General features: G+C 43.2%; 1 protein-coding gene across 1 annotated transcript in view; it reads left to right on the top strand.

Annotated features, from left to right (window-relative positions):
- sema3h (sema domain, immunoglobulin domain (Ig), short basic domain, secreted, (semaphorin) 3H) overlaps positions 1-26297 on the top strand; it is a 52674-nt gene that overhangs the window by 15116 nt on the left and 11261 nt on the right. The window contains exons 3-11 of the mRNA XM_007890469.2: positions 76-230; positions 4320-4382; positions 4922-5041; positions 12575-12668; positions 20389-20508; positions 22217-22362; positions 22524-22638; positions 23048-23117; positions 26046-26190. Coding sequence (XP_007888660.1) covers positions 76-230; positions 4320-4382; positions 4922-5041; positions 12575-12668; positions 20389-20508; positions 22217-22362; positions 22524-22638; positions 23048-23117; positions 26046-26190 — 1028 coding nt within the window. The remainder of the gene's footprint in view (positions 1-75; positions 231-4319; positions 4383-4921; positions 5042-12574; positions 12669-20388; positions 20509-22216; positions 22363-22523; positions 22639-23047; positions 23118-26045; positions 26191-26297) is intronic.

The raw sequence follows: 26297 nt of genomic DNA, 5'->3' as shown, positions 1-26297 counted from the left end.
GTCGTGCAGTTTGATAATGCCTTGTACTGGGGTATGGGGTATAATACTCTTTATTCTCTTATTTTTTTACCTTAGACTTGGTGTTAAACAAGCGGATCATCCCACTTGCTTTCAACGCTTCCAATTTGCACTCCATGATCCTTGACGAGGATGGGCGGAGACTGTACGCAAGTGCAAAGGACTACATTCTGACCTGCAACTTGGACAACATCTCACAGGGAGTGAAGAAGGTAAGAAAAGCAGTTGGTGAGACCCTGTACGTGCTGATCCCATTATTCACGCCACGGGTACTGAAAGCTCCACATGCATCTTATTTCTGAGGTGGACCAGCCAGTGTTTGACTGTGTATGGGTGAGTGATATAATAATAAAAATAATAATCCTTACATTTGATATAGGGCCTTATCACATCTCCGAGATGTCTCAAAGCTCTTCGCAGAAGATTATGCCGCAAAGTGAATTGACTGTATGTTTTGTGGGCGAAACGCGGCAGCCAATTGCGTACAGCAGCGTCCCCACAAACAGCCGTGGATTGAGTGACCAAAATTATTATTATTTTTCTTCAAAAGGTATTTTTGGCTCAGCACCCTAGGCTATGGAGTAAAAATAACAACCAAGGTTCCTGCACCAAATCCGCGGACCATTTGCTGAATCGTGTTTGACTGTGATGCCCTCTGTGGTCAAATACCCTACTGTGACCGTACATGATAGCACGGTAGGAATAGGTGCTCGATTGCTATACAACAGACTGGCTGGTGCTGTGACAACCGGAATCTATGCATGAATTGACCTTACTTGGAAGGTAGTAAAGAATAAATGACAATTGCTGATGTTTGACACTTTCAATTACGGGGACTCCCCTGGACTGGCCCCATCAGTGGAAATTATTCCAATTGAGTCAAACAAAACAGTGGTTTAATGAGAAATGCCCACTGTGCCTAGCTCAGTCCAGTAGCTAATAAGAAGAGCCGAGGTCAGAATATTGACATTTCCCAGCCTTAGAAGAAACTAATCACTGGGCAGGAAACAGCCAATTCAGCCAACTCCACACTCCTGGGGTTAAAAACACATCATTTTGAGATCATTAGCATTTGTCAGTGGAAGGGTTTGTTTTACAGGAATTATGTTATAAAGCCTGTGGATACACGACAGTCTCCTTCAGAGCTTCACGCCATGTTGTATTCAGTTCACAATAATTGTAGGCAAGCAACTAACTCCTTACATACACAGTTGAACTTTCAGCTTAAAATATGTAATGTATAGATAATAATAATCCTTGCATTCGATACAGCGCCTTATCACATCTTCGAGACCCCTCAAAGCGCTTCACAGGATACACTGTAAAGTGAATTGACTGTATATTTTGTGGGCGAAACGCGGCAGCAACATCCCCACAAACAGCCGTGGATTGAGTGACCAACTCGAACCCAGGTCTACAGGACTCTACACTATCCCATGTCCAGCCAGTGCACACGCTCCAACATTACAGGGGAACCTCGTGAACGTGAACACCGCCAAAACTAACGTTTCAAAGAAATCTCGAAAGCTTTCTGTTTCTTTAAAGTACAGTTCTGGAGCCTGTAGTTTTCTGTATTATATTTGCTCGGAATATACAGGACAATTGAGTGAAAAGTTCACATTATCATTGAGCTGGGAGCAGGCACAATGGGACCTTATTAGATCAAGCCAAGTTTTGGATTCTAGTGGCCTCGAGTGAGACAGCGTCCAAATGGAACAACCCATTGCTCTAATGCCAACTTGCTGTTTCTTACCCCTCACGTATTTCAATAGAGATGCCACAATGACACAGGATATTCAGACATAGGGACATTACACTCAGCACGTAGTCATATCAGAAGCACCATAATTACAGATAAATAGAGCAGTTATAAGTTGGTGGCCCATGGGGTTGGTGGCTCTGACTATCCCCATCAAGCACATCCTATTTTGTCTGTGCTTTTGCATTCGGGACCATTAGGTATAATTGGGACAAATTAGAGACTGTTGACTTACACTGAGAAAGGTCACGTCCCATTCAGCTCAGTATTACCAGGCGAGGTCAATGGTTTCTATTAATAATTTGTGTTTGAAAATGTTATTGTAAAGGAGAAGCCAACACATCCCTTGTGTTCGCACGTTTAACATTCAAATGAACTATTCCCCTGTCCCTACGATCTAAATTTAGTTTCCTGCATCCTGTCTGCACTCACTCCAATCTCGAGTTATCCTAGAACTCCCACAATGGAGTCGATTCTACACCGAATCCCTAAAATTCACAGTACTGTAGTTTCATAGCAGCTTTCTAATAGGAATTCTCATCATGTGATCGACACACAAAATATCCAGTCACTACACTTCACGATATATTCCGTGAAGCGCTTTGAGACGTCTCGAAGTCATGTTAAGGTGCTGCATCAAATGCGAGGATTATTATCATTATTATTGGCACAAGATCAACTTCAATGAGACTCATGCTAAAAATGTGGGATTTATTATATCACGCTTTCAATTGAGAAAATGTTCCACGGAAACATGTTTCCCCCTTCAGATCATCACAACAGTAGCAATGATCTCTCAACAGGTTTATGAGACCATCAGTGGTCTCAGTGGTGGTAGTCTGGAAGGATTGAGACGTGCAATTCTATGTCAATCCCAAAACAACTTGATCTCCTTGGGTGTACATCTGATGTCGGGCGAGCAGTTTGCCCAGAGGGAGATGGCAGTGGTGCGAAGAGTTAAGAAGTAATGTGATGAGGGCTGTTGATATTAACACCGAACTCAAAATACGTGGAGGATGCCTCTGTACCAAAACATGCAATTCAACAGTCGTTTAATGACCTGACTGCCTCATACCAAACATTCCAGATATCAACACTTCCACCATCTCAGCCGTTGCCATCTGATTAAATACCTGAGTACTTTTTTGTGGTTCCAGTCAGTGCAAATTAATGCAGCAGGGCAAAAAATAAGGCATCTGCGGGTAGACTAAATGGTTTGTTGATGACTTAGGAGATGGAACATTCAAATAGGTTAAAGGTTAGCTTTGGTCGAGAAGTTATGAATGCAGTGGTTCTCGATGAGACAAGGGACAATAGTTTGCTGGGAAAGACATTTTAATGAGTCAACAATTATGTCCTCAGGTCAGGTGATGTTCAAGTCGGTTCAGTCTCATCGAAAATGTGCATTAATCGCATGCAAGGAACTATTATCTCAGTGCAACTAGACATTTCTCAAATTGTCTTCCTCTTGTATATGGAGTCCTGTAGCTTAATGGTTGGCAGGTTCTCCTCGCAAGCGAGAGGACCTGGGTTTGGGAGAAAGGGGTGGGAGGCTGGGAGAAAGTATGAGAAAACCCACAGAAACCTGGCAATGAATCATTAACAGTAGCCTAATGTAAGCTCTGATATTCCTCAATGCCTTCCTCTGAGCAAATTATGCTCCATAGCTTCTAAATGACTGATAGAGGATATGCCTTGGCTACAATAGTGATTAATACTTATAGAATTCAGAGAGACAGCTGTATAAGACGCAAGTAATAACTAACTGATGTGTATCCAACCCACAGGATCCTTGTTCTCCCACTAAATACAATAGAATATTCAATGGAGCACATCTTGTCATTGCGAGTCATTAAGATCAGAAAGTACCTGTGTTTTCTCCCTGGTCTGTGCTGAATTAGATGAGTCAGTCAAAGTTTCCCCAGCATTTCGGTAACCTGAAGAGGAAACCAAATAATAATAATAATAATTAGAAAACAGGATGAGTGTCTGCTGTGAAGGTTGAGCAAATAATGAAAGGTTAGCATACAAGTAAAACATCTCTGGTACATTAAAGGAATCCAATTACAGTGAGTACTGTGCGAGGAGGAAACATGATGAAAAACCTGGCACACTCAATGGGAGTGAACAACTGTATGAGCTCACATGGGCTGCGTATAATAATATTAATGATAATCCTTGCATTGAATATAGCGTCTCGACCCGTCTTCAAGACGTCTCAAAGCGCTTCACAGAATATAATGTAAAGTGAATTGACTGTGAGCGAAACACAGCAGCCAATTGCGCACAGCAGTGTCTCACAAAGTCATGAATTGAGAACTAAATTATTATTATATATATATATAATATATATAACCTGGTTTCTTTTGCCTACTGGTTCAACTACTTCCTACTCCCTGAATAGCATAATGTGCTAAATAATGTAGTATTTGTCGGGCATAAACAGAAAGACTATCAAGAAGATCGTGACATAATTAACAGTTAACGGTGAATCTCTGAAGGAATATTTATCTGAGCAAATAAATATGTTTTTTTTTTTCAGCTCTATTGGCCGGCTCTTTCGGAGAGGATAGAGCAGTGCAAAATGGCTGGAAAAAACCTCAATGTAAGTATCTTCTGTTGAAACCTGTCATTTAATGGAAACTAATGACCGCTTTGGACCAGCATGGTGATTGAACACTTTCCGATTAAATTACTATTATTCTTTTGGGACAAAATCAAATACTCTCTCCATCTCAAGCGACCAGTTTCAACACCAAATACTCCCAGCTCACGTCAGAAATAATATACAGCTTTATCTAGTTTTTCAAAATAATGTGCTTCAATCCCAAATTGGGCATTTCACATTTACTACCACCACTGAAATTCCCCAAACATATTTCAGATGGGTTAAGAATCTGAGCTGGATTAAACCCTGGTTTCCAAGTAATGAAAAAGAGAGGTTATCATAGCAGTGGTTGGATTGATCAATGTATGCACAGTGTCGGGAAGGTTTGAAAGGCCTTTATTGGGAATGGCTTTGGGATTGAAGGCAGCTGCATCAAGGGTTCCATACAGTTTCCATACAGTGAAGTTTCCATACAGTGTGAGAGATTTGGTATGATATAAAGCCCAGAGTAATAAAGTTATCTGTGTCTTCTGCAGCTCGATTGTGCCAACTTCCTGCGGGTCCTTCACTTTTACAACCAAACTCATCTGTACGTGTGTGGGACAGGAGCTTTTCACCCACGCTGTGCGTACATCGACACTTCCATTTTCAGCAGGGTAAGTGCATAAGGTCCCACCAGCGGTATATCTACTGGCTTGTCTATCACAAGTGCAAGCAGCAATGCATCCTGCAGACTGAACGGAAGGGCATCTGTACGGCTAGCATACCTTCCAATCCAGTAATGCATCTTATTATTGCCTTCCTCCCTCTGTGACCTGCTAACGTCATATCAACCGGTCCGCTCCTTCCGCTCAGCAGGCTCTGGTCAGCTCCACACCCCCCACACCCCCACCCTACCCAGGACTGTTGGAAATAGCTTTGTTTCATGGGATTCAGTGAATGTTAATGCAGCAAACGTTTCACTTTCGTTGAATATTCCCTCAGCTCAATGCCTTGATTAACTCGGTGTTCTACACTAACACACACAGACTGCATTATTCTGTGTGTGTACATGTGTGTATAAACATCGACCATTACGTATCCTGTTTGTGATCACTCTGGGTATTGTTCTTGAAGGGTTAATTAGGTGAACAAAGATTGCTTGTAACCATGGTTGGTCTAATTGAAGAAATACACTTGATCACAGACCTTTCATTCATTCATTCATTCGTTCATTCATTGCACAGTACCATTGGGACACTCGACTTGTACTTTCCTGGATAGACTCTCGACTAAAATCACTCAGAGTAAAGCTTTACTGGCACTGAAAACAATAGTCATCTAAATATTTTGGCCATCAAAAATTTTGGCTCACAAGAGAGCCTTTTCAGCTCAGCACCAACCCAAGCTCTGGGATGAAGCAAGGATACACCTTTTCTGGTTTTAATCATGTGGTTTCACATGGATGTTTTCAGAGGATCTGACTGTAAGCGTTCCAGGCATTGAATTGTTAAACAGATTGCAATGATTTCAGCAAGTTGTCCATGCTTAAAAGCAAAGACTTTCTTTTCTCTCTCTCTCTCTCTCTCTGGATCTCTCTCACTCTCACGCTCTCTCCTCTCTGTTCAGACCTCACTCTCATAGTGTGTGTCTGCTGTTTTGTTGCTTTCAGAAGACACAATTTGCACCTGCAATCTCGTTCTCTGAACACAATGGATGAAAGGCACTCATTCAAACGTGTTCGCTCTTCATCCGTTGAACCTCAACCTTATTTCAGTTCAATTCATGAGGATAATCAACTTGACAGAAACAATCGTCTTTTGGGCCTTATTCAATTCCGGAGCTGTTTGTCCTTTGAGATTGTTGTTACATGACAGTAACAAAAATAGTCTTGTCCACAGTTTGTTGTGAATGGAGCCTCAGATAGCAATTGTTTCTGTTATTTCAAATTAATGCAATGATTTTGTTAAGTCTGCGAGACCCTTGTTCCTGCCAGTTATCTTTTATATCAGAATATAGCAGGTACGATAATGTTTTATAGCGATAATAATAATCCTTGCATTTGATATGTCGCCTTATCACGACTTCGAGACGTCACAAAGTGCTTCATAGAATATACTATACAGTGAATTGACTATATATTTTGTGGGTGAAACGCAGCAGCACAATTGCGCACAGCAGCGTCCCCACAAACAGCCGTGGATTGAGTGACCAAATCATTATTTTGAAGGAATTATTACCCCCGGAAAAGCGATCCACCAATCGAATAACTTACTGCTGAGTAAATGGGCGCGTGGAGTGAGGATACTTGCCCAGTGTTTCGTCCTGCCCGGCTGGGAATCGAACCCAGGTCCTCTCGCTTGCAAAGGCGAGTGCTCTAACCACTGAGCTACAGGACTCCACAAAGCCTAATAGAGCAGCACTGCTATTCATTACAACTGAATACTGCAATTAGACATATATCTCCTTCCTGCAGAAACAGAAAAGGCCCAAATCCCCACACAGGTCAACATCAGAAGGCTGGATCTACACAGAAGTTAAGGCTGAGTTGGTACAGGTCCAGAGAACTAGAAACATAAAAGTAAGACTAGGAACAGGGTAATTAGACAGGCACAGTATTTACTTTGGAATCCAATATTATACATAATGGGTCAGACACATAACGTATCAAACCTAGTCTAGCACGCAACATGTCTGGAACAGCAAGCGTCTGCAAGGCACTGGACTAGGTTAATAAATAACCTACTGCAAATCGAATCCAAGCCTTTCAACTTTAATTTTTTAAAAAAATAATAAATCGGTCACTTCAATCCACGGCTGTTTGTGGGGACGCTGCTGTGCGTAATTGTGCTGCTGCGTTTCGCCCACAAAATACAGTCAATTCACTTAACAGTATATCCTGTGAAGCGCTTTGAGACGTCTCGAAGACGTGATAAGGCGCTGTATCAAATCCAAGGATTACAACTTGATGGAGCTAGATAAAGCGCCCTGGGAATCTGAGGAATGTTCCTGGCAAAGAGATAAAACTTTGTAACAAGAAGGATATTGAATTAAGCTTGCGTCTGTGCGTACTGGCTCTTAGTGGTTGTGTCTTGCTTTGCATCCCGTGCAACTGGGGTCATATGTCATATGTGTTGGTTTCCTCCTAATGCTCCTAGTGTCAGGTTGATCTGAAATTCTAATCCACCTGTAGATCCCTTAGGAACTGACAGCTTGTCAAGCCAGGGAGGGTCTGGAGTTCATTACTACCAGACCGAAGGGTTTGAAACCCGTCAGCATGCTAGAAATCGTTCAGTGGAAAAGCAAGACTGCAAAAGTATCCAAGCAGGATTTTTTACTGAACTGACAGACTCTTTGCTGTTGCTCAGAAGATCGTGGGTGAGGACTGGCCAAGTGTCTGGATTCAGAGAGCTCTCGGGTGGATCTGGATCCAATTTATAAAGTTTTTTTGTAAAATTGAGGCCACGACTGTTTGTGGGGACACTGCTGTGCGCAATTGGCTGCTGTATTTCGCCCACAAAATATACAGTCAATTCACTTTACAGTGTATCCTGTGAAGCGCTTTGAGACGTCTCGAAGACGTGATAAGGCGCTGTATATATCAAAACCCAAGGATTGTTATTATTATTGTGAGGGAGCGATTATGTAATCGGTGGCAGTTAACAGGTACATTTCAGTGTACAAAACACAGCCAACGCCAAAGAAACCTAACATGTTACTTCCTCTCCTTTTCAGTAGAAACGCAGTAGGTGTATATCCGTATATACTAATGATAAAGAGACAGGCATATGGACCGAGGCAATTTAATAACTTGCTTAGAAAGGGTTGTGTTTTGGCTGTGCCAAATTGGCAATTAATGCCAAACTTGGTCATTTGTAACACATTCTACATCTCTCCCGGGAATCCAGTTGAGAAAGTGTTGTCCTGAGGCTGTTCAGAGAGTCCATCAATAACAAAGTTCGTACTTTGCCTTTGCCGGCCGAGACAGCAGATTAGAAAAGAATTCATTCTACACATTATCTGTAACATCTGGCATGGTCAATCAGGAATGCTAATGCTTCCATTTTAATATGATTTCAATTTGCTGTCTAATCAAAAGCAGTTTTTTTTTCAAAATAATGCAGCTCGTTAGGTTATTAATTCACAAAAATAATATTAATGCGACGAGCACTCCATAGAACAAGGACATATTTTGTTCCGTAAACTGAGTTGACTTCATGTCCAGCAGTGATCATGTGTTCCGTTAGCTTTTGGCAATGTATAATAATAATCCATCAAGTGCTTCACAGAATAAATATACTGTAAAATGAATTGATTGCGTATTTTGTGGGAGAAACACGGCAGCTAATTGCACACAGCAATGTCCCACAAGCAGTAGCGGATTGAGTGACCGATTATTTTTTTTAAGGAATTATTACCCTCGGAAAAGCGATCCCCCAATTGACTGACAACTGAGTTCCTATTTACTGCTGGGTAAACAGATGTGTGCGGAGTAAGGAAACTTGCCCAACGTTTCACCCTGCCCGGCCGGGAATCGAACCCAGGTCCTCTCACTTGCAAGGCGAGCACTCTAACCACTGAGCTACAGGTCTCCATCCAGGGTTCCCATGATCGATCACTACTCCAGTGCCTCCTCAGTGAGCATGGAATCCATTTAAGTGCTCCGAGATACCGTCCGGTGCGAAGGGCTCTGCATAAATGCAAGTTGTTGCTGTTATTGTTTCGGCTGTCATACCTCTCAGTGAAATAACTTGCCGACTCTCATGCTGTAGGTTCGGCCATGAAGATGTACTTATGTGAGGTACCAGACACTAACAGCTGTTTGTGGAATCGTACCTTAGGTGGAATGATACTTTCTGAACACACACAGAGAGAGGAAAATAGTGGGAAAAGATACATGGTCTTATTCGGTTATGTTTTACGCAAGAGAGTATCCAGAATGGAAGGATGCCAATTCCAATCACCTTCTATGGCGAGTCCAAGCCAAACTCCGACAGACATCCGGGAATAGCAGCAAAAAAACTATGATTGAAAGAAAACACAATCAGGTTCCTCTGTCCAGCGTTCCAAACCACGAGAAACACAACTGCTTACTTTGAAGCGCTTTGAGACGTCTTGAAGACGTGGGTAAGGCACTATATCTAATTCAATGATCAGTATTATTACTCTGGCCCCAACCTCCATTTTCCCCACACGGGGAGGGGAAAGAGAGGAAAGAATATCATATCCACTGCACTGCAGAAAGGATTTCATCATTCGAGCTGGATGGGCTTTTTTTTTATCTGCACTTCTATATTAAAAAAATTCCCCCAGCAAAAAAAAACCCTCAGTTCTGTGCTAAATTGAAAACAAATCTGATAAGTTACCGCTACACAGACATGGCAAGAGACAGTTATTTAAGACTGAAAGAAGCAAAAGCTGAAATAAGAGTGTTTGACTTAAAGAAACAGGACCCATGTCTTCACTGCCGCTCAGTAATAGTAGTAATCTTACATTTGATACAGCGCCTTATCACGTCTTCGAGACGTTTCAAAGCGCTTCACAGAATATCCTGTAATGTGAATTGACTGTATATTTGTGGGCAAAACTGCCATGATAGACAGCGGCCTGTAAATTGTTAATGTAGGTCAACTACTCGAATATTAGCACTGATGTTAAGACTGTGAAAAGATGGAGTTTTAATAGGAAATTCTGAACCCCACTCATTAACGAGGACCGATTAAGATTTTTACTTCATTCCCGTGGAAATGTTGACACCATAAGAAAAGGAGTACAGGAGTATTTTAACAAAATACATCCTACTTTTCCCCTCCGATTCCATTCCTTTTGTATATTACTTTGCAAGCGCAATGAGACACAACTCGTGTGAACTGCGCGATATAAATGAAAGTTGTTGTTGTACCTTTGAATTATTTCTTTGACGTGGAGCTGCACAGAATTTATCCCCTGCGGTGAAACTGCATCCAGCTGGAACCGAGTTATTATTTCAAAACTCGCAGCAGATTCTTGCAGAGTTATGATATGATATTATATCAAACTCACAGGAGACTCTGAGAGAGAAATAGGGAAGAAAGATGAGACTTTCCTCCCAGCCGGAGGCACTGGATTCAAAGGCAGGTCTCAGAGAGATGAAAGAAATACTGTGCTAATCTATTGTGTCTGCAGAAAGCATTATTCAACAGCTGAAGAACAGAAAATCGCCGCAGCAATGCTATCTTTTGCAGAAGGCACTGCTCAGAGATTTTCTGGCATCTTCTCACTCTCCAGTGAAAGTGGCCAATGATGTATTTATTTATTTAGTGATTAACAGGGCACTCAGTGGATTGTGATTGCGATTGACTTAACCCGTGGAGTCCTGGAGCTCAGGGGTTAGAGCGCTCGCCTTGCAAGCGAGGGACCTCTGGGTTCGGTTCCCGGCAGGGCGGAACCTTGGGCGAGTTTCTCCACGCGCCTGATAATAATCCCTCAAGGAAAAAATAAATAAAATTGGTCACTTCAATCTGACTGTTTGTGGGGACGCTGCTGTGCGCAATCGGCTGCCGTGTTTTGCCCACAAATATGCAGTCAATTCACTTTACAGTCTATTCTGTGAAGCGCTTTGAGGCGTCTCGAAGACGTGAAAAGCGCTATATCAAATGCAAGGATTATTATTATTATAAGTAAGAACCCGGTTGTTGGTCGATTGGCAGATCGCTTTTCCGGAGGTAATATGCCCTCCAATATAAATAAAAAAAATTTAAAAGAAGAATTTAGTCACTCAATCTGTGACTGTTTGTGGGACGCTGCTGTGCGCAATTGGCTGCCGCGTATCGCCCTCAAAATACACAGTCACTGCACTTTACGGTATATTCCGCAAAGCGCTTTGAGAAGTCTGGAAGACCCGATAAGGCGCTGTATCAAATGCAAGGATTATTATTATTATTATATTTTAAATCCCAAAGAAAAACCTCATCACAAAGTATAGATATGAAGCAACTGCGTGGAATGACCCGCACCTGGAGACTAAAATCCACAGAAAACGGCCATTCAGTCAAAACCATTTCACAGACGCCCCCCTTGCCCCTCTTCGCTTGATGTCCTCGAAATAACCCCGTTGTAACACTTGGAAAATATTCTAAACGAAAACTGCCAAGTATTATTAAATTCCGATTTGAAGACTCCCTTTCCTCCCAAACATCTGGGCTCGGGAGTTCACAAGAAACTGTAAGAGCAACATGGAACCAACCGAGCAGCACGCAAAGAATCATCTGCTACTAATATCCAACAACTTCAGTTTGATCCTAAACCTGTTGACTCCTGAGCGCCACATTTTGCATAGTAATTAAGGATGATGAATAGCAATGAAATCCAGGGACAACGTCCGGAATTTTGCGTTCCTAAGAACTCAAGTTTTCCAAGGGGGTGAACTGCAGCCTTGGTCTGGTCAGTCAGCGAGTAGACAGGAATCGTTTCATCTGGTCATACTTACGCAAAAGTGCCGTTATCAATGATACCTCGATGAGGAGGAAAAGACATCCGCCAATCTAGTCCCAACAAATGTTTTTTTTTGATAGAATTTTACACCTGAGTCTTCGCGTCGTTCTCCCACCTAAATAATAACAACAATTTGGTCATTCAATCCACGGCCGTTTGTGAGGACGCTGCTGTGCGCAATGGGCGGCTGCGTTTCGCCCACAAAAACATACAGTCAAATCGCTTTACGGTATATTCTGCGAAGCGCTTTGAGACGCCTGGAAGACGTGATCAGATGCAAGGATTATTATTATTTTTATAAAAGTCTGATGTGCTCTTTGGCTCAGTCTGTTTAGTAACTTACTAGCAGAAAAAAAAAATTGCTGCAGCCCCAATGTCAGGACGCTAATTTTCCTTTAATAAAATTCTCCTCAAACATTTTCGGTCAATACTGCTGAACAGAGTCTTGCATCGCACTGTCTCAGACAGCAGTGCAACTCATTGGAGATTCAGATTTTCCAATGCATCCAACAATAAAGTGATCAGTTTACAAAGCCCCGTCAGCAACTTTGCTCCATTTTTCTTTACAAAGAGGCGTGGATATTGTACTCTATATGTATCTGGCAGCTGCTATCATTCTGAATAGGATATTGAGAGCCCCATTTTCTTGCGTGGCTACTTTGATCATAGTTGAAGTCATTGAGCTTGACATTGTGTGTTTCTTTTTCTGCTAATCCCTCTCTCCCTCCTTTCTCTAGGACGAACAGCTGGTGCTACATCAGGAACAGACTGAATGTGGCAAGGGGAAGTGTCCGTATGACCCTCAGCAACGAATAGCCTCGGCAATGATCGGTGAGTGAGCGTGGAGAGATTGACCTTGTGGTTTGCTGAGAGTGTGTGGGACTGTGCGTGCCATTCAGACACTGTTTACCTTGGCAGCCTTCCCCAGTGATGGATGGTAATGCGTTAGAATTCCGAATGTTGCAGGAATAACTATTTATTCTTAAAAGCAGCCACCTTGCCCTGATGAAAAAAAACTGGAACTGTTTTTTTCTTGCAGCTTTAAAACACACGCGGGATTCCTTAAAGCCTTGCAAGATTTGCGAATGCTTTCAAATGTAAAGATGACCTCGTTCCTAACGCAATTCTTTTCTGCACGTTTCAAGCTTGAAACAGGTTTGGATTGGCCCGAATCTCCGAGTCCGTGTTCGGTGACCTGACTTCGGTTTCTTGAGCTTCTGACGTTGGCTGCGGCAATTTTTTTCCTGCTAGAAAGTTACTAAACAGTCTGAGCCAAAGAGCATATCTGAAAAGGAGCAAAGTGCTTTCTGTTAGGAATTAATATCTCAGGACACAGTAGATACTGTGGGACACGACGTGTACATGCAACGGCCAGCATGGCGGAAGGCAAACTGGATGGACCTTGGTCTTCTTTCGCCGAGTAAATTCTTACGTTCTTAAAAGTGGCTCTGCGGTCACATAGATTAAGATCTACAACAACAACAACAACAACAAGATTTCATTTATAGAGCGCCTTTCATGTCGGGAGGATGTCCCAAGGCGCTGGACAGTTGGGTCAGGACCCGAGCAGGGGGGAAATGGTCAGGGTGAGGGGAGGGAAGGGAGGGAGAGAGGAGGGGGTAGAGAGGTAGAGAGTCGAGAGGGGAGCTGAAGGCACGGTCAAAGAGAAAAAAGGTCTACCTACCTCCTCCACCCAGCTAGCCTCAAGCACTCTCTGGTCAAGAATTGGACGGATTTGATGCAGTGCTTCAAAAATTCTCCTTGTGCTTCGCCTCAGGAGACACTCCTTATTGGATAATATTTTCCGTTTCTTACACCGCATGCGGTTTCTCAGAAGCACATTGCCCAATCGCTGACAGTTTATCCAGGGGTTTCATTTCCTGAACCGTTAGAACTCTTCGTTTCCCTCTAATTTTCAGATCCTCGTAATTATAGATAATTATTATCTATAATTAGATAATTATTTGGGGAGGCCAAGTTTGCAGGGCTATGAGGAGAGAGCAGGGCAGTGGGATGGATTTGGAAAATCTCTTTTAAAAGAGCCGGCACAGACATGATGGGCCGAATGGCTCCTTCTGTGCTGTATAATTCTATGATTCTAATGGGGGTAATTTCACCACTAATGGGTTTGTGTAAAGATTTCAATTTGCCATCCATTTAAAGAGGTGACATTCAGACATGACCTCCTTTTCCCAGAACTTTTAAGGGCTGGCATTCAATATGCAGTAACTTTTGGGCTTGTTCAAAACACTGCTGATTATTCAGACTTGTTTCAAGTGAGAGAAGGAGATTCAGATATTTTCACAGTTTTCTGGGTTCACGATTCAGGAGCCTGAGTGTTACCAACGGTGGTAAGTGAGATAAATGAGATATATCGCAACCCTCCCATTACATTCAAGGGTATTTCAGGACTCAGATGAGCGTGTTTTCAGATGATTTATCATTTATTTATCCAACCCAACTGTTACGCTGCAGGCAGAGCTTTTTATTCAAAGAAAACCTCTAAAGGTTACCGAAACACCTTTTGGATTGGAAAACAGCGGGTATCAAATAATATTATCTCCACATCCCTTGGCAAGCAGACTGGGCTAATGTAGAGGCCACACACTGAGCTCACAGGATGCCTTTGAACCTGCATTAACGTTGTCAAATAGCACAGAATAGACCTCCTCCTATTTTCTCTGTGTATATATACTTGACATCCAAAGGTGAAATACATTTTAGCTCTATGTATTTCTGCCAGCAGCTGGAGCTTTGCTTTTATGATTTAGGTCTTGAGAAACCACTTTGACTCTAATCAGACTGGAGTTTTACGTTGTTGCTGGAATTTTAAGTCCCTTCGCCTTGCTCCCTCCCTCCCTCGCCTCCTTCAAGGCATGTCTCAAGACCCTCTTCTTCAAACGCGCCTTCGGCCATCCTCCCACCCCGGCCCTCCCTGCCCTCCACCCTTCCTGAACCCAACCTCCAGCTTGGATCCAAATCCCTGTCTGTCCAGCACTTTGGGACGTCTTCCTGATGTGAAAACACTGTGTAAAATGTAATTTGTTGCTGTTGCCCCGTCAGTTTGAGTTCTATTTGGGCCCAGACATGAACGAGCAGTTTGTTAACACATTGCATCACAATTCAGAAATAAAAATAAACCCCCACCCCCCAACCCCCCCCCAGCTACAAAGGTACAAGTGCAAGCGTGAAAAGCTACAACCATATAATAATAATAATAATTGACTGTATATTTTGTGGGTGAAACGCGGCAGCCAACTGCGCACAGCACTGTCCCACAAACAGTCATGGATTGAGTAACCAAATTATTATCACAAGGGGTTGCACCAGGGTGAATAAGGGAGGAATTATTTTTTCAGGTGGGTTTCAATTCCTAATAGCTTCCAGAGATCCCTTGTGTAGACAGTAAAGGGCTCGGCTGCATTGCTCCTTGTATCTGTATAATCTGCCGATCGTCACTTTGTCCACGCTGAAGGCAAAAAGTCTTTTTTATTCTGATTTGAAGGGAGAAAATTGACGATAAGAAATGAAAAACAATATCCAGCTGGGCGATTGTGAACAGTTGGGAACATACCAGGATTCCTCGGATACCCAGTAGGCGACACACAAGTAGCAGCAAATTAGTCGCAGTCTGTTCCTTGCCAGTCACACGACACAAACAGCCATTCTATCGCCGGTTCTGGCACTCGTCGCAAGGAATTATTTATAGTGAGGACAGATTGCTGTGAGCTTTGGAACTCCAAAAGCTTGACAAGCCTGGCAGCTGTTATGTACACAACCATTTGCTTTGCAACCTAACACTCTGCCAGTGGGCTGTATAAATGGCCGAGTTCTACACATAGTAACACGTATCATCTGATTGACATGTTCTTCATTGCAAGGAGACTGGAATGTTATCAGAAACTCCATAAAAGCCTTTGCATGTTACCCATTAAGCTGGGAAAACATGTGAAAACCGTGAAGTATTATTTCTTTTGAAGTCGCCAATATTTCAATCTCATTTCTGTGTCTACGGCAGTGCTGTTTAAATTCATTTTTTCCCCGGGTTTTAATAACCATTAAAGCCAATTGCACATCGGAAAGATTTATTTCGTGTTTTGCAAACAACAAAGTTGTGCGTCCAGGCATGATTGGATTGCTGTTCCTTAATTCACAAACTAAGGAATGGAATAGAAATCCTGCTTTGAGTCCAAGAATTATTTAGCTATTGATGAAACTTCATTGCAAACCCTATAACAGCTCAATTAATCCTCCCATGTTGCAAGACAGACATGGGTCTGACATTGATTTTAAAAGCCAGACATTTGAATTATATTTGAGATATTTCCTTAAAGCCTAGAGTGCAAGTTCTGGCACTGCTCCAGTCTTCACAATTTATATTGACAACAGGACCCAATTATATTGGTTCCTGGCTAGTCAGTTGTGCTCTGCTCCCAGCCAGTCTGTGCTTTATTCGGAAATAAATACGTTGGCAAGTTGATTGCAACAACCTTGAGTTTACGGAATTTGGTCACTCAATCCACGGCTGTTTGTGGGGACGGACGCTGCTGTGCGCAATCGGCTGCCGCGTTTCGCCCACAAGATTTACGATCGATCCACTTCACAGTGTATTCCGTGAAGCGCTTTGAGACGTCTGCATAACGTGCTAAGGCGCCGTGTCAAATGCAAGGATTATTATTATTAATATTCTAGAGTTCCTGCGGTTGAATGTATGTGGTGTGAGGAGGAGAAAGGGGGTCAGGTTCAAGCATAGTGTGATAGCTCTATGGCAGGACAGTCTTAACCTGCCAATACCAACCGGCTGTTGTCACATTAACAATTAATTCTTTGAGATGACAGAGATGACAGCAAACTGTACACCAAGCAAGTTAGTATCTGGAGGAAAGGAAATGTGTTTCCCCCCCACCACCCCCCTCAAAAAATTGTTATAGTGATCAGAATCAGGAATATAGTAAGAGCAATGTTTGACAGCATTTGAATCAACAAGAACAACAAAATTACATTTGAATCAAGTTCGTACAACAGCTGCACTGAGTGAAGAATCCCGTTACAAGAAATCATACATAGAATGGATCAGAAACTCGACGGAGGCAAGGAACTTGGCACAAAAAGAAACCGAGCTAATTGAATCTTTGATGTGCTTATGCTAGTAATTTCATCCCATAGCTGGCTGTTTATTTTAATTGGAACATATATTCCAATATGATGTGTTTCAGGAAGAAATTGTAGTGCCTCCGGCCGCAAGTTCTCTTCTTGTGTTGCCCCTCAGAGAAAAGACTGCAATTCTTTCTGTGTATTACGCTGAGCTTTCTGAAGTTCCTGAAAACGTGCCACACAAAATCACCGCAGGAAAGGGTTACCGTGGGCTCACTTCTGATATAAAAGTTGACTGAGTAATAATCTCACAGCCATGCCAATCTCCCTCGCACCAGCTTTATTGACTGAGCTTTCATTGACTTTATTGACTCGGTTTTCAAGCAGATCGTAATCCTAGCGTCCTGTTTTGTTTTGGGAATTAAGACCGATTCACACACACACACACACACACACAGGATGCACAAAATACACCTGGGACATAATGTTAGTTGTCCATCAGTCTAGCTGTGAAGCTGGACAGCCACAGAGCAACTCCGTTCATTCAGATGAATAGAGAGACTATTTCCATGTAGATAGCCGAGCTAATTGGCTCCTGCATTTCGCCCACAACATATATACAGTCAATTTACTTGACAGTATATCCTGTAACGCGCTTTGAGACATCTTAAAGATGTGACAAGGCGTAATACCAAATGCAAGGTTTATTATTATTATAATCCATTTTCCAAAATGTTTGCCCAGCAGCATTCGAGGTGGCCTTTTAGCGCAGGTTTGCTTTTCCTAGGATCAGAAATAAACTTCTCAAAATGATAGCACGGCCCCTTCAAATGGTCGTGTGGGTACCCAGCTAAAGCTTGTAAAAAAGCAACCCAACCATTTCGATTTATCCTGGTTGAAGCTTGTCACAGAAATGATAGCCCGAAAGACATTAAAAGAGGCCATTCAGCTCACTGAGCCAACTCCCCACTGGCGCTATCAAATCTAATCCCAATTCCCTGCCACCTTTTGTTAAATATTTGGAAAAACCCATTGGCTGTTTAAAAGGGGAACAAAATCTTGCCCCCGTGTGTACAGTTTCTAGGGCAAAAGCCCCAGATTACTTATTGTGCTCGGAGGTGAAAGAACGGGATACTTCCCCTGTTTGCTGTATGTAATAAGTTGAATGCAAAGCAAAGGAAAGCTCCCTCCCCAGCGAAACTTTACCTCTTTCAGGCACGAACCGTCCTGAGGATCTCTGAGTGAGTTGGTTTTGCAATGTTAGTAGTAATTTGTGGCGCAGTGAAAGTATGGACAATCGTTCTGCGAACGTGTGTTCTTTGAATCTGGGTTGATACAGTTCGGAACTTAATTCACATTGAATCCCAAGAGAGACTTTCAGCCCATTTTGATCTAGATTGAAACCAGGTCCCAGAGATGAAAGGAAAGTGTTTCGACCTAGCACTTTCGCAAACAGTTAAACGTTTCAAAACAAATCGAACTGCTCAGGCACTGCATTATTGTGTCTGGAAAGAAACGTGCGAAGTACCGAAAAACTTTACGTGATCTCGACCTTCTTGTATTCGCAGCGCAACAGAGGGATGGATTGATTCATTTTCTGTAACGTTATCCAAATGGTTTCATTGCGATGCAGCTTTGCGACATGCTCCAGCGCCTATTGATATTGTCCGGCAATTAAAATCATACAAATTGTTAAAAATTACATTAGTACCAACCAAATGTTTAATGTGGAGTGTGGCATCTGGCATCGTACTGATGTCCAGCAGATTGCCCACCTCTCCTGCTGCAGGCAATCCAGCTGTTGAGAATTGTGCCTTTCCTGTTGGAACCACAGCTCTCAACAAGTCGCAAAAACTTTGGGGCCCCTATCAGATGGTGAACCTATTAAGAGATTTTCAAGTCCTGAAGGCAGGAACCTTCAACTCGCTCACCATCTTCAAAGGCCCAGTTATTGTACACATTGACATTTAATCCTCACAGGTGCTTTACAGTTTTTCAAGACAGCTCCCCAGGGGGAAATCACTTGATATAATAATAGTAATAATAATAATAGTAGTAATCCTTGCATCTGATATAGCGCCTTAGCCTTATCACATCGTTGAGACGTCTCAAAGGGCTTCACAGAATATACTGCAATGTGTAGTGACGGTATATTTTATGGGTGAAACATGGCAGCTAATTGCGCACAGTGGTAGGCCACGATTAGTTCTGGACTGAGTGACCAAAGTTATATTAGTTTTGGAGGGATTATTGCCCACACAAACCGATCCGCCAATCGATTAACCACCTGGTTCCTATTCACTGCTAGGTAAACAGAGGCGTGTGGAGTAAGGAGACCTGTCTAAGGTTTTGCCCGGCCTGGGAATCGAATGCAGGTCATCTCGCTTGCGAGGCGAGTGCTCTAACCAATATGCTACAGGACTCCCCGACACATGTCAGAAATGAACTGCATCTCTGGATTCCTATTGTTCCACACGAAGAGTCATCTTGGATTCTGTTCTCACCAACATGAGAATGAGCCACACTGGATTCTCATTCAGTTATCATCTGTTTTTATTTTCCTTTAACCTCTCACTCTCTCTCTCTCTCTCTCTCTCTTTTGTTTAATGTTTAACAAACAATTTGGCCGATGACGGCCTAGGCCAGAAGTGGGGACCCGCGGAATGCTAAATACCGAGCTTGGCTGGCATTTGGTAGAGATTAATCCGACCACAGGTTAGATTAGAGACTTGGTTAGGAGGGAGAAGTAGTGGGAGAGTGTTTTATAGCAACATGTGTTTCCCACAAGTCTACAATGAACCCATATGTTGAAGAGTCTGGTGTTTCTTAGTTACCGATTGTGCCATTTTTATTGCACACTTGGCTTCCTCCAAACGCCATGCAGAAAACTGGGTCTAGCTACCCTTTCACTTGTACCTCCCTCTTTGACTCAGGTCCACCCGTGGAGCCAAATACATCAAATATTACAAGGACATTGCTGTGAAGTTTCCATGCAAGTTTGAACGAACCTGTCATGCACACAGTTCCCCTCCTCCTCCTCCTCCTCCTCCCTGAGATAACATCAGGTCAATATCAGGTCTCACAGCATGGTTTTCTGTGGATTCTTTTCATTCTGTGACTCTCTTCCTCCCTCCTTCACTTTTCAGACTTTTCAAACGCACGTTTGACATTGTCTGGCTGTTAAATTCAGTCTCAGATGAAAGGTCATCGACTTGAAACTTTAACTCACTCTCCTCCCTCCATAGATGCTGCCTGACCTGACCTGCTGAGTGTTCCCAGTCACTTCTGCTTTTAGCTCAAATTTCCAGCATCTGCAGTTTCTTTTGCCTTAAATGTATTTACCGGTTGTGTATTGCTTTGCCGTCAGAGCCTCTGTACTTGTAAGGAGATACTATTACAAATCGTTATACCTGTACTAATCTGTACGCTAATCACACACTCACGGTTTTACTTACAGACGGAGAGCTGTACGCTGGAATATCCTCAGACTTCATGAGTCGGGACGTGGCATTCTTTCGCAGTCTGGGACGTCGCCATGTGATCCGCACTGAGCAGTACGACTCCAAGTGGCTTCAAGGTGAGCTTAGGTTTACCGTTCCTCTATCCCTCTGCCTTGCCCCCTTCCTTCCTTCCTTCCTTCCTTCCTTCCTTCCTCTTCGACCAGTGCTTACAGTCACTTCCCTCCTCCCCCCACACCTAACCCCGGCTGAGCTTTTTGTATCATCTGAGCAAACGTCCTGACCTTGAGTGACTATTTAGAGAAACATTAAAACCAAACTTGAACTAAGCTAAAATCGATCATTTTTCACCTGATCAGGGGGTGGTGGGGGCAAATTAACAATGGCAACCAGGGCATTGAAACCTGATCTTATGCTCACTCGACATTCAAGCAATTGTGGAGTCCTGTAGCTCAGTGGTTAGAGCACTCGCTTTGCAAGTGAGAGATCTGAGTTCAATTCCAGTCAGGGCGAAACCTTGGGCAAGTTTCCTTACTCCACACGCCTAATAATAATCCCTCCAAAAAACCCAAAACAATAATTAAATTGGTCATTTTCAATCTACGACTGTTTGTGGGACATTGCTGTGCGCAATTGGCTGCCGCGTTCGCCCACAAATATACAGTCAATTCACTTTACAGTGTGTTCTGTGAAGCGCTTTGGGACGTCCTCCTGACGTGAAAAGCGCTATATCAAATGCAAGGATTATTATTATTATTATTATTATAAGCACATATACACACCAGCGTTCCCTGGATAGTTATTGAAACGCTCTCCTATTTTGTCTCCTCAGCATAGAGGTGTTTGAGTGTAATGCCTGCCCTCATTGTGGGTTAAGTCAGCGTAGATAAGGGACTGAATTTAATGTCTTCCTTTGCCTTAGAAATCAAACCAGATGATGCGCTGGAAATCTGTTCCCTTGCTGCAAGAGCGATAAGTGAAATGAATTGGGTTCTTTCAACCCAATTTCGAGTCAGCAAAAATAAACAGAACAAAACCACCGCTAATTAGGCATTAAATTGGAAATCTGACTCAAGGTGGCCATAAAGATGACTGTTTCAGGGAATGAGAGATGTCACACTGGTGTATTGAAGGGGTGGTTCTCATTAAATTGGGATTAAGGTATGATTATGGGGCAGAACAAGCTTTTGTTTGTATTTAATGTGTGAAGTGCATCATCTGGGAATCTTTTGAGCTGGGTCTTATAGCGCCAACAAATGGAAAACAATTTTATTTCCCATCACTGCCATCCTGCATCTTGAGAGACATTAAAGACGTCAACAAAATATATAAACATATAATGTTAACTCATTATTAGGGTGCAAAATATAATACTAACAATAATACGAATCCTTGGATTTGATATAGGCCTTATCGCGTCTTCGAGACGTCTCAAAGCGCTTCAAAGAATATATACTGTAAAGTGAATTGACTGTATATTTTACGGGAGAAAATTACGCACAGCAGTGTCCCACAAACAGTCGTGGATTAAGTCCGCAAATATTTTTTTAAAAAAAAATTTTTTTTTTTTACTTTATTATACTTTTATCACTCACCGTATCATTGGACTCAGGAGCTGGTGTGTGTCACTGGAGGATTACTAAATGCTTAATAATGTTGTGGACACTTTGCAAAATATAACAAGATGTTAAAAAAAGTTTACTCACTCACTGGGGACGGGCGCTATCGTTCCTTGTGTGTGCCCTTCATTCCAACGTTAGCCACTGAGTAACCGCATGTTCCCAATCAACGGCTTCCGACTGATCTCCCCCCCACTTCTCGTTTCAGACCCGAGGTTTGTGAAGGTTCACGCAAACGCGGAGAGCAACAATGAGGAGGACGACAAGGTGTATCTGTTCTTCACTGAGCGTGCACAAGAGGCAGACGGTGGGAATGGGAAGGTGATTTACTCGCGAGTGGCTCGGGTTTGCAAGGTAGGTGAGCAGCTGAGTTTCCGACTCTTTAGCATCGGTGTCGTTGAGTTTTGAGCTTGTGGGAGGGAATCAATTGCAGTAGGCGATCGCGTGATAACATAGCCCGTGGATGTTACACTCACGGCCCCTTTATTTTTTCCCCCCCCCCCTCCACTCCGAAGAATGATATTGGTGGTCAGCGAAGTCTCGTTAACAAATGGAGCACCTTCCTGAAGGCACGTCTTGTTTGTTCCATTCAAAGCTCGGAGGGCATTCAAACACATTTTGATGAACTGCGTGAGTATCAGCCTGATTTATCGGACCAACGGGCTTCTTCCTCCAGCCGATAGTTTCAGTGACTTCAACGGTGAGAAAGGAACCACTTAGCTGGACTCACTTGGATCAAAAATAAATAATAATAATAATTCGGTCACTCAATCCAGACTGTGCTGCTGTACGTAATTGGCTGCCGCGTTTCGCCCACAAAACATAGTCAATTCCGTTCCGATATATCCTGTGAAGCGATTTGAGACGTCTCGAAGACGTGATAAGGCGTTGTATCAAATGCGAGGATTATTATTATTATTATTCTAGATGCTTTATAAAACTTGGTTCAAGGATCAACATAAATATTTTCCCGTTGATGTTTACACTGCAGTTGACACTCTTTCTTTCTCTCTTTCGCTCCTCTCTTTCTTTGGTGCAGAGGATATCTTTGTGCTCCGTGGAAGAGACGAGAAGAATCCACGAATCTTTGGAGTTTTCACCACATCCAGGTGAGGAGGTCAAATAGTAATGAGGAGAAACTGGAGCCCGGCAGCAGCTGCACTGCAGCCCTGGAGAAAGGTTCCATCAGTGACTTGTCAAATACTGTCATCCGTAAACTGTACGATAGAATCTAATTAACAGCGTTTCACAAGGGATCCACTTCAAGCCAAATACTCAATGTCACTTAATTTTGAGACTCCAATGCCTGCACAGCAGAATCAGGTTGTTGTGTTACGATAGGGTATCCAAGGCAACCGAGGCCCGAAATCCACCTCGTCTGTGCCTGCGAGACCATTTTGTCTTTGAATTTAAGATTTGTTTGGTCATCATGCTTAAGAGTATCCAAACATACACTGAGCGTTTCACATACGAATAGAAAAATTTCCCATTTGTCTGGAGACGTACCCAGTGAGAGACACGACCTGCTTATCTAATACCGCAAAGTATTAGGTGGAGGTCGGTAAGAGCCAAGGCTTGGGTGACCTCAAAGTGTGCGTTGGGGATATGGTTGAAGTTTAAGGTCCTGAAAACACACGACTTGCCATTGCCAACACTGTCCGGGAGCTTCCCACTTTTCGTCCACCTGGGGCCATATTTATCCATAAGGACTTTGACTTGCAGGATTAACTGGAAGTGAGTGGGAGGAATCCCAGTGACTGTTTCTGCCTCTCCGAGTCAGGCTGCCTGGTCTGTCAGCAACGGTAGGCGAAGGGAGAAAATTAGTGAGAGAAATTAAGTTGAAACTCAGTCGTGAATTTTCTACTGATAATAATAATCCTTGCATTTGATACAGTGCCTTGTCACGTCTTCGTGACTTTCAAAGCGCTTCACAGGATACACTGCAAAGCGTAGTGACTGTATATTTTGTTGGGCGAAACGCGGCAGCCAATTGCGCACAGCGGCGTCCCACAAACAGTCATGGATTGAAGTCACCAAATTATTATTAATTATTTTTTATCTAACGAGTTCTGCATGCAGCTCAGCTCATTCGGGTCTTTGTCCACCGACTCAACCAGTTGGGCCAATCTTCTCTCTGTCCCACCTCCTGCAGAAAGAGAGTATGGGGGTTAATCCAGAAGGCAGCGACTTGGGTTGTGGCTAATTGAGATCGGATCATTACTCACCTGTCAGTGTGAGTACCTGCTATTCTGCCAAGATATAGCTGGCGGGAGGACTGACATTGAAACTTTCTTATCCCATAACTGATGTAACATCCTCAAGAATCCCACCCAGAACGTCATGTTAATTGACATGAACAAAAGCTGTCCGCAGCCCAGTGTTCCTTATCTGAGAATCCACAAGCGCCCCCTTGTACAGGCGGCACACAATTAGAAAACTACAAAGCCTTTTCTTCAAAGCCTGTGATGGCTTGATAGCAAAGTCTGGTTGGCAGTGTTTCCAGAGAAATCCGGCTCTCCCTGGATCCTGACTCATACGGCGGGCGTAGCTGGAGGAACAATTTAGGAAACTTAGGAGTACTTATTCTATTACACGTTCCTCAGCGGAGACTCGAGTGAAATACTTTTTAAGGAGCACTGACAAATACGTAGCATGTTCGGTCAATTTCACTTTTGAACTCCAAGTGCGTCTGTTTCGTTTAGACGAACGTGCGTGACTGTGCGTAGGAACTCACCTCGCTGCAAGAACAGCAACAACAACAACAACTTGCATTCATGTGGCCCGCTCGTCCACGCTAGCGCTTGGAATGTTGGTTCACGAAACGATGGCTTTGTTTCTCACCAGTTTTCCTCACGCGCGTGTGGGGACTAACCCTTTGGTTGCTTTGCTGGGAGCGGGCAGTGTAGGTAAACCAGTATCGGGATACGTGGGTTAAAGGAGTGTTTCAGATTAACTCCTGATTTTCACCTACTTTCTTCGTGTTACAATCCTGGACCTTATCGTTCCCCAGCTCGATTTTTTCAAACGTTTTGAAAGAAAAGAATGCCCTAAACCTGAACGCTTCCGAAAATACCCGGGTTTTTACTTCCTGAGTAACCTTTAACCGACTTTTAATGGTCCTTAAATGAATTTGCACAGATTAGCAGTGAAAATAATTGGGTTGGGGGGGGGTGGGGGGGGTCGGGGGAAGGGGGGAGTTGAACCCTCCACCTTTAGCAGGATACCTACACTGTGAGTTTCAAAGCTATCAGAACTTCCATCTCCGTCTTTTAATTGATGTCAATCACCCATGATCATTAATGTTTTAAATAGTGCAGCGTAACGTCCCCAGGCTATTTATATTCCAGGAATGTTTTCTTTTCGAAACCTGCTGCCTTTGCTGATAAAATACTTTGAATTCTTTCCGGCTTGTGGCTGTTTTTATCACCATTTGAAATAAAATAGCCTCGCCTTGAGTAAATATCTTCTTCGGGGTGGCCCAAGGACTCAGCAAGACGGTGTCTTGTGCTACCGAGGTGCGGTAAACGCCGGTGAGATAGCCAGTCTCAATTAGGATGTCGTTAAGAGTCGTAAATCTTTGTGTGGGAGTGATTTAACCATAGGATCTATGATTTGAGATTTGAGGCGTCTCAAAGACGTGATAAGGTGCGACATCAAACAGAAGGATTATTATTGTATTATATTATTATTATTATTATCTATTACAGCCAAGCCATGATCTTATCCACCTGCCATCTGTATAAGTCAAATGGGGATCACCAGATAAGGTTCAGGAACATCAGCAAATGACAGAAGGATTACCTTTCAGGCCGGGAGGATGTCCCAAGTCGCTGGACAGTCTAGGGATTTGGACCTGAGCAAGGGGGTTGGGATCAGGAGGGGGCGTGGGTGGGTGTGGAGGGCAGGCAGGGGTAGGGGATGAGGAACAGCTTGTTAAAATCAGACGAAACAGACATAAAGTCGATTAAACGTTCTGAGAAATAATTCAACGCTATTTTTCCCCCCACCCACCTCTTCGCCGTTTTACTATTTTACAGCAATATTCTCAATGGCTCCGCCGTGTGCGTCTACCAGATGGAAGACATAGTGATGGCTTTCAAGGGGCAGTTTTCGCACAAAGAGGGGCCGGACTACAAGTGGGTGCCGTACCCTGGACGTGTACCTTTCCCTCGCCCTGGAACGGTAAGTGGACCCTGCGTTGTCTTTGTGTGCGTCCTCAGACAGAGGACAAAGCCCAGTGTTGTGCGAGTGAATAGCGCACTATTGACTGGCAGTGCAAGTGCTGCGTC

The sequence above is a fragment of the Callorhinchus milii genome, unplaced genomic scaffold, assembly GCF_018977255.1.
Source record: "Callorhinchus milii isolate IMCB2004 unplaced genomic scaffold, IMCB_Cmil_1.0 Scaffold12, whole genome shotgun sequence".
Taxonomy (NCBI): domain Eukaryota; kingdom Metazoa; phylum Chordata; class Chondrichthyes; order Chimaeriformes; family Callorhinchidae; genus Callorhinchus; species Callorhinchus milii.
Note: the sequence above shows the minus strand (reverse complement) of the source record. Positions and strands in the feature narration are given on the sequence as shown.